At 54.4% G+C, this 9,029-nt stretch overlaps 1 protein-coding gene across 1 annotated transcript; it reads left to right on the top strand.

The window, feature by feature from the left end:
• The first annotated feature begins 1,322 nt into the window (after positions 1-1,322).
• Positions 1,323-2,581, top strand: GSX1 (GS homeobox 1). Its single transcript, XM_045796736.1, has 2 exons — positions 1,323-1,734; positions 2,202-2,581. Exons 1-2 carry the CDS (start codon positions 1,323-1,325, stop codon positions 2,579-2,581), a joined length of 792 nt encoding a protein of 263 aa, XP_045652692.1.
• Positions 2,582-9,029: the final 6,448 nt, after the last annotated feature.

Below are 9,029 nucleotides of genomic sequence, written 5' to 3'. Positions count from 1 at the left end.
TTGTTTAACCATTGTGTGACCAGAAAGAAGAAAGCGACGCGGCAGGAGAAGGTCTTGGGGACAGAGGAGGTCGGCCGGGTTGGGCGAAGGCACTAGGAGCTGGAAATACAACTGCCCTTCGCCCTGCTCCTCTGGGTCAAACTTCGGCTAGGCAATCTTTTCCAAGCGGGTAGGCGCCCACGAGTTTATTGAAAGAGGTGAGCTCGAGTGCAGAGAGCGCCGGAAAGATCTGCGCCCGGCAGAGCACCTGCACTCGCCTCTTCTAGTGAGGTGCTCCATCTTCGCCCTGTATGTTTTCATTCCCCATTCCTTGCTTCTGTCCGTGACTCTCAGAGGCTGTTCTCCACTTTACATCCACAGCCCTGTCGTTTAAAGGAAAAGTCTGGCTGACTAGCACGTACGGAACAAAGACTGGGCGTTAAGGGCAGCATCAAAGTTTAGACTTTTGGAGAAACTCAAAACAGAAAGACCGCGTTGGGGCTAGTGGTGGATAAGAAATACTGAACTCTTTTCCCCACTCCCCAGCAGCGCCTCCCTGCTGCAGGAGCTCTGGTCCTCCCACGCAGGAAGAGGAGAAGGGATTCCACAGGTGGAAATCTGAGACCGGCTGTAGGGAGCCTATGGGATGCACAAGCAGAACTGAGCAAACTGAGTGGAGGGAGCATGATCTTGGGGAGCAGGGGTAGATGAGAGAAGGAAGGGGACGGAGACACAGTGCGCACAGAGACGAGGTGTGCGCCCATGGGAATCTGGGGAAGCGAGGCAGCGGGGATACAAAATCAATAAGATAAACCAGCCGATCGCCAATGCAAAGCCAAAGGGGAGTAAGGAATAAAGAGAAAGAAAAGAATATTAAATCGCAGGAGAATGAGAAAGTAAACCCGCAAAAGGGAGAGGAGGGGGCGAGGGCGCCTGTTACGGCGTGGGTGGGGTTGACAAGAATAGAGTACATTATGCAGTTCATTTAGTTAACAAGTGAAATAATGAGGAAGCGTGCAGAGTGAATGCCAAGAGAAAAGGCACAAAAACCCTATTGAGAGGCCCCGGCCGCTCCTGGCGTAGCCCATCACATGGCAATAGTCCTATTTAAGCGGCGCCGCCGGCGCCTTTCAGCACCACTAGCGCTGGCCAGCACCCCGAGCTCTTCGGGCGGCGCCCGCGGCGGCAGCGGCAGCAGCTTCAGCCTCGGCCTCAGCGGCGCCCTTAGCTTCGGGCGAGCAGGCAACAGCGCGCGGCCGCGGCCCGGGGAAGGGTGTGGAGAGCCCCGAAGTCCGCGGGGAGCAGGGAGACGGCTGGCGGCTGGGCGACCGCGCACCGGGGCCATGCCGCGCTCCTTCCTGGTGGACTCGCTGGTGCTGCGCGAGGCAGGCGAGAAGAAGGCCCCGGAGGGCAGCCCGCCGCCGCTCTTTCCCTACGCCGTGCCCCCGCCGCACGCACTGCACGGCCTCTCGCCCGGCGCCTGCCACGCTCGCAAGGCCGGGCTGCTGTGCGTGTGCCCGCTTTGCGTCACCGCCTCGCAGCTGCACGGGCCCCCCGGGCCGCCCGCGCTGCCTCTGCTCAAGGCATCCTTCCCGCCCTTCGGCTCGCAGTACTGCCATGCGCCCCTAGGCCGCCAGCACTCGGCCGTGTCGCCCGGGGTCGCTCACGGCCCCGCCGCCGCCGCTGCCGCCGCCGCGCTCTACCAGACCTCCTATCCGCTGCCCGACCCCAGGCAGTTCCACTGCATCTCCGTGGGTAAGCCGAATCGCTGCGCAGTGGGACAGGGCATGGGTGACCTGATGAGAGTTGGCGAGCCAGGGATGGGGGGTGTGAAGGTCCCTGGGCGTCCTGGGGACGATGAAAGTCATGCTGGGACCCTGAGGGGAATAGTCAGGGTGGTGTGCCGACGGAGGGCTGGAACAGGACCCTGGATGGGGGGTGAGGGCAGGAGGTCCAGGTCTTGGAGGGGGCGCGCAGGAAAGAGCGAGGGCTGAGGTTCAGAGCGCTCCATAAAGTAGTGCCAGAGTTGCGTGACTCTGGGAATATCTGGGTCCCGCGGCTCAGCAAGGAGGCGCCCAGGGTAACGGTGCGGTGCGTCTCGTTTGGGGCAAAGAGGTGAGGGAAAGACCAAAGTCCCGGGATTCCACTGGTCGCGTACCAGAGGATAGGGCCCACAGCGCAGGAGTCTGACCGCTTCCCTCTCTGCACCCCACCCCCTCCAGACAGCAGCTCCAACCAACTGCCCAGCAGCAAGAGGATGCGCACCGCGTTCACCAGCACGCAGCTGCTAGAGCTGGAGCGCGAGTTCGCCTCTAACATGTACCTGTCCCGCCTACGCCGCATTGAGATCGCGACCTACCTGAATCTGTCCGAGAAGCAGGTGAAGATCTGGTTCCAGAACCGCCGGGTGAAGCACAAGAAGGAGGGCAAAGGCAGCAACCACCGCGGCGGCGGCGGGAGCGCGGGCGCAGGCAGTGGCGCACCGCAAAGCTGCAAATGCGCGTTGCTCTCCTCAGCCAAGTGCTCGGAGGATGACGACGAATTGCCCATGTCTCCGTCCTCTTCGGGGAAAGATGACCGGGATCTCACGGTCACTCCCTAGGCGCTCGCCTCCCAGGTCGCCCATCCCAGGCCCCCCCTGCCGTCTCAAAGACTGGTCGTGGGACGAAGTACCCAGGGACCCGCTGCCAAGCCGCGGCCACGCACGGGTTTGGCAAGGGTTTTCAGAGGTCTCGGGCCCTGGGCAGCGCCAAGGGCTTGGCAGAGACCTGACGCTGGTATTCCCACCCCAGGGCCCGCAGCTGTCCAAAGCGAACTCCAAGCTGTGAATCCTGCAAGCGCTGGAGTCCTTCTCAGCCATGCAGCACAGCGCAGCGGCCCTGGACGGCAGGCGGGCCAGCCCTGCGCCTTGCTGGCCGCTGGCGCCTCCTCGCCCGACCTCTCTGGACTGGCTCAGGCTTTCTCGCGTCCTCTACTCCCCTTCACCCTGGGTCAAGCTGGGCCTCTTACCTCTCGACGCCCGCTCGCTACCCGAACCCCCACTTTTTTTTTTTTACTTCTTTCTTTCCGTCCCCACTTCTTCACTGAGGTGGTTTATCCAACCCTCCCTCCACACACACATATACACACATTTACGAACTCTTCTTGTTCTTGTTTTTCCTTTCCGTCCCCTCCTTGAGGGGTCTATTCGAAGTTCAGTGGGACCATTTATCCTTCAATCAGGCCTCGCTGTCCCTGCAGCTCCTCTCCCAGGAGAGAAATCGTCACCCGTGATGTCCGTGTTGGGGAAACCGACTCACTTTGTCACGGAGGCGCTTTGCATTTCCCTAAATGAGACCCCGGCTCTCCACCCCTGGCGACCCCTCTTTCCCCAGACCCCAGACCGCGACCCCGCCCTGGTCTAGCTTGTCATTGTACGGTCTCTGTAATACCAGAAGATATTTATTTATTTATTTATGTACAAAATTTTAAATAAACTTTTTTTTTTCTTAGAAATCCACGTGGCTCTGGACCCCAGGCCTCCGCTTGGGATTGGACAGGCGCCGACCTGGGTTGGGGCTTCCTGCTGGGGCAGGGCGGGGATGGGGTGGCAGGTCCGAGCTCCACGCTCGCTTCTCACCTTTCTGCTCCGCCAACCCTAACTGCACCTCCGCCCCGCCAGGACTCGGCCTTCTGTGCCCCACTGGCCCCATGCTCTCCCTAGTCTCCGCCAAGCTCCGGCCAGGTGCACCGGTGCCCGGGAGAGCAGAGAGCCGAGTCGGAAGGAAAGGAAGGAATGCCCCCCACGCTGTTCCTCTGGTCCAGACCCTTGCAGCGGCCCCTTTCCGCCGGGGATCTGGCCCCACCAGCAGCCCTGCGAGTTTCGTTGTCCCGACAGCCATCCCCAAGGGCAGCGAGTAACCCTCGAGGGAGAGCGGGAGAACTCAGTCCTTTGCTGCACTCTGACTGATGTGTTTAATTGTCTTTTTTTTATCTACCGTATTTGTTAGGGATAAATTCCCAACAAGATGGTGCGGGCCCCCTCAGCTTGCTTTGAGGCAAACTCTATCAGACTGTGTGGCCAAGATTCCGAGGACCCAGAGCGATCCGGCGCTGCCTACCCCGAGAGGGGCCCTGTGTAACTCGGGCCCAGTGCCTCCAGAACCTGTGTTCTCACCCATTCTTGTTACACCTCCACAGCCCACTAAGACTTAGTAGAATCCACACCCCAACCTTCTTTGGGGAGACATGCAGGGTTTTCACGCATTATGTGGACGAGGAGAAGGAAGTACTGGGGTTTCTGTCCAGGCTGAGAGCGCACAGCCGAGGGAGTGGGGTATTTGGTCTGCTCAGGAAATCGGATCTGGGAGACAGAGGGTTCTCTCCACTTCCAGAAGCCTCCCATTACGCCTCCTGGAAACCTGGGCTACTTCTTTTCCTGCCAGACATCTCCCTGCCACCCCCCCAACACACACACACCCACACACACCCGGGTAGCCCTGGACTTCCAATGTCCAGGCGAAGCAAACATACGCTTCTTTCATGAAAGGCACTTCAGTTGGGGTTACTCAACACAGGCGGGGTTCATTTCTAAACTGGTCTTTTCCTTCAGTCAAGCTGAATGGGAGGAGCTCTCTCCAGCTCTCCTAGAATAAAGGCAGGTGCGATCTGTCTTCCCACCATAGGCCATTCCTGGTTCTTCCTGGAGCAAGATGCCAGGGTTGTGCCCAAGACAGAGGAGAATCAATCTGACCCACCTCTCTGCACCCTCTCTGGTTCCCCCTCCCTCTTCATCAGTCTGAACCCCAGTCTCACCTGAGACCAGTTGTCAGACTTCCAGGAGGGGGGCGTTGTACCAATATAAAGGAAGCCAAGGTGCTTTGAGGCAAACCGTGAATCGAATCCCAACTAATGCTTTATTATCAATGATTCTGACGCTGAGTTTTTCGGCTGACACGCTGCTCTAAGAACCCTTGGGTGAGTGAAGTTTCGTATCCTTTAGTTGCAGGCAACCCACCAGTCTGCCTTTGACTGAGGTTTGGGGCCCTGGGTAACTCGGCGTTCAGGAAACAGGTCCATGGTGAATGCAAAGGGCGAAATGCTCGCTTAGAGCCAGCTCCTTCCTTGGATATGGGAGGGGGTAGCCAGGTGAACCGGGACAGGCTCTCTCCAGCTTCAGTAACAAACGTCTCTACCAGACAGGCATTTTTGGAGATGGTCCTGCTGGAGCCCTGGGTTGGGGAGGGATTGGTGGCTATAGTGAAAGATGGAAATGGAGCTTGGAGAAGTGGGAAGAGGCTGAACACCACCCCTCTCTCCCAACCTCAAGCATACCCCTCAGCCTGAGTGCTTCAGTTTTGTCACCCTATGCCGAGGTCCCTCCTGTTCCCAGCTGCTGATAGAAGCTGCAGAGCCACTGCTGCCCGAGGGGTCCAAGCGGGTCCAGTTATCCTAGGAGCGTGGCTTTCTTCCTCTCAGCTTTCCCTACACAAGGCTTTTATTTCCCTGTCCCGCTCCAGAAGAGCAGCCTTTGCACTTTCTGACGGGCTGTCCTGGAGAGCGTTTGGAAAAAACGCAGCCTCCTTTCGGCGGCCGCAGCGGTTACCAAGGCGGTGGCGGGAGCGCAGCGCAGGGCAGCGTGGAGGCGGCTGCGGCGCGCAAGAGCGCTCAGCGGCCAGCCGCCGCCTGGAGGAGCGGCGTACGGGCTTTGGAGTGTCCACACGCTTCGGTTCAAACGCTCCTCACCCTGCCTCGGTCGGGTCGTTCCTCTACTGCATGGTTTGGGAAGAGGGCAGGGCGTGCCTACGGTCAGGGAGCTACCGAAACCAGAGCTTCTCATCTAGGGACACAGAATCCAGTCTTTGAGCCCACACAATTTTGAGCTGGAATTTGGGGCTTGCAAGTCAAATTATGAAATTAAAATCAAAGTTAGCAATGAAATTTCCTGGAAATTACCATTTAGTGTGGCTAATCCACAAGCAGACGCCTGATTCTATTTCAGGGACAGCCTCTTTCTTTTCTCTGTGTGGTTTAGTGGCTAAGAGTTTGGACCCTGGAATCCAAGTGCATGACTTTTCAATGCATCCCCACCATTTCCTTACAATCTTGGGCAAGCCACTCGTTCTTCCTCAACCTCAATTTCTTCTTCTGTAAATGGAGATTACGTTAATAGTTCCTTTACAGGATATTGTTGTGCAATATTAAAGGATAGAATTCACATAAAATGCTAAGCACAAGTCTGCCAAGTTTCAATAAACGTATCTAATGTTGTTGTTACTCGTTGTGCCTATAGCTGTGCCTGGGACAGAGTTGGTGCTGAATAATTTACCGAATGATACAAGTGACCACTTACAAACAGGCTCAGACCTGAATCTATCACGGAGGGGCTGGAGAACACACACAAGTGCAAACATTTCCAGGACTCCCAGGAATTGGTCATTCAGAGGACAAGTAACAGCTCCCTCTGCAAGCACTGTCCAGGTGCTGGGAGTCATGGAAGTCCAAACTGGAGTCCTCTTTCCATCACCATTTAGACCAGTTCCTCGACCTCTACACTATTGACATTTTGGGCCCAAATAATTCTTCCTTATGGGAGCCTGTCCCATGCATTGCAGGATACTTTGCAGCATCCCTGACCTCCACACGAGCTGCCAGGGGCCCCTTTCCCCCTCGGGTGACAACTAACGATATTGTCAAGTGTCCACTGGGGGCAAAGCACTTAAGGTTGAGAACCACTGATGTAGACCCATGTATTTTCTGCTGAATATTTTTCTGCCATGTCTTTTTTGCCAGTCCACAGGGACCAGGATTTGGTAGTCTAGCTCTGAGCACACCTTTCTACCTTTCCTTCAATTATCCTTCACTGAATATGTGTGCCTTCTACCTCCAGGATACTAGACAATGCACCGAGATGTGGTGTGAGAGGAGGAAGGGGAAAGAGAAAGTGTGTGTGTGGGGGGGGGCACGCTAGGGGAGATACCAAAAATGCCTGCATAGTGGGAGCATGTCAGCTGGTCTATGCAGTATAGGGCATATGGATTGAAAGGGTGAATCAGTCACAGTCTTACTGGGTGAGCAGAGTTTGCAATGCCACTGAAGCCTTTGCAAGAATATTCTATCCATTTGTCTCATGACCTGTAGACAACTGGGATCCCTCTTCAGTCATGTGATTGGTGCCCAACAGGAGTCCAAGGTCACACACGTGCGCGCGCACACACACACACACACACACTCATCACCACTATTACGGTTCTTCCTGAAGCATACTCCTTATTTGTTTTGTCAATGCCTGTAAGTTTGATATTAGAAATCAATTCTTTTTGCTAAGGCCCCTCATATTTGGTTCAACCCAAGTATCCCTAAGAGCAGTAGCCATTGAATATATCATTCATTTTTTCTGAGAGAAGACTCTGGAAGAGCAAAGGAGCAGAAGGTCCTTGAGAACAAAGGGAAGTGGAAGAGGTACAAGGGCAAGAAAAGGGGCATGAGTAAGGGGGAGGATAGCAGAAGTCTCACCAGCAGGGACCAATGTTGCCTGGGACCATCTGTCCCTAACTATAAGGTGAGTAATTATCTTACCAGACTATTTCAGACCTGAGCTCACCCACAAAGTAAGGAATAAGCTGATTCCAGTGAGGCAAGAATCTCATGAATCCAGGCTTATATATGGCAATCTATAGGTGAGTTTCTAATACTAATATATTTTTAAAGATTTTATTTATTCATTTGACAGAGATAGAGACAGCCAGAGAGAGAGGGAACACAAGCAGGGGGAGCAGGAGAGGAAGAAGCAGGCTCCCAGCAGAGGAGCCTGATGTGGGGCTCTATCCCAGAACACCAGGATCACGCCCTGAGCCGAAGGCAGACGCTTAACCGCTGTGCCACCCAGGCACCCCACTAATACTAATATATTAACAGAGATGTGTGTGTGTGTGTGTGTGTGTGTGTGTGTGTGTGTGTGTGTGTGTGTGTGTGTTGGAGAGGTTGAAACAAAAAGAAGGTTAAAAAAAAAAGTTGGCGATTCTAGGAGAAGGAACACATCATCTTGAAGTTAAATGCTCTGCTTTGGATTATCCCTCCACTATGACTCCAAGCCCTGGTTCTAGAAGGCTTCTTTGAAACCACCAAAGAAATCCAAGGTATTAACCCTGATGCCTCCCAGCCTGCCATCCAAGCTGCTATCTAGGAGCAGGACTTCAGCTCAAGGGAGGAAGTACCTACTGAAGTATGTTAGGGAGCCTTTTGACTTGTCATCCACTTCAGGAAGGAGTGGGTAAGGAAGGTGCTCACTCAGGATTCCTGTCCTGCACCACACTGTCAGGGGGCAACTGAGGAGACTGGGTATGAGCTGAGCAAGTAGGGGTGACTTAGCCAGTCCTGCAGTGAGGAGCTTCCTTTGCTGGTCCCACTGTTGGGACCCTGGGAGGCAGAGGCTACCTCCATTGGCTCATTGTACACCAAAAGGTGCCAGACGGAAGTAGTTGTCTGTCTCCTTGATTCCATGATGTTATGAATTTCTGGAGTGGCTCTGGTAAGACCAAATTGTGTCTCCCTGCCCCCAAATTTACATGAGCCCAAACACCTAGTATCTCATACTGTAACTGTATTTGGAAATAGGGTCTTTGAAGAGGTAATTAAATGAGGTCATATGGGTAAGCCCTAATCCAATATGACTGGCGTCTATAAGAGAGACTCCAGGTATATGCACACACAAAGGGACAATCATGTGAAGGCACACCGAGAAGGAGGCCATCGGCAAGCCAAGGAGAGAGGTCTCAGAAGAAACTAAGCCTGCCGACACATTGATCTTTGGCCCTCATGACAGAGAAAATAAGTTTCTGTTGTTTAAGCCACCCAGTCCGTGGTATTTTGTATGGCAGCTTCAGCAAACAAATACAAATTCTGATCTGGATGAGAGTTCTCTGGGTCCTTCCAAGCTGATGCAAGAATGTAAGATTGCAGAGGAAAGAGCACAGGACTAGGAGTCAAGAACTTGAGGTCTAGACCCATTTATGCCCCTAACTAATTCTATAACTCTGGACAAATCATGATCTTCCTGGATCTTGGTTTCC

The sequence above is a fragment of the Ursus americanus genome, chromosome 10 (assembly GCF_024610735.1).
Source record: "Ursus americanus isolate L20-20 chromosome 10, mUrsAme1.1.p, whole genome shotgun sequence".
Taxonomy (NCBI): Eukaryota; Metazoa; Chordata; class Mammalia; order Carnivora; family Ursidae; genus Ursus; species Ursus americanus.
Note: the sequence above shows the minus strand (reverse complement) of the source record. Positions and strands in the feature narration are given on the sequence as shown.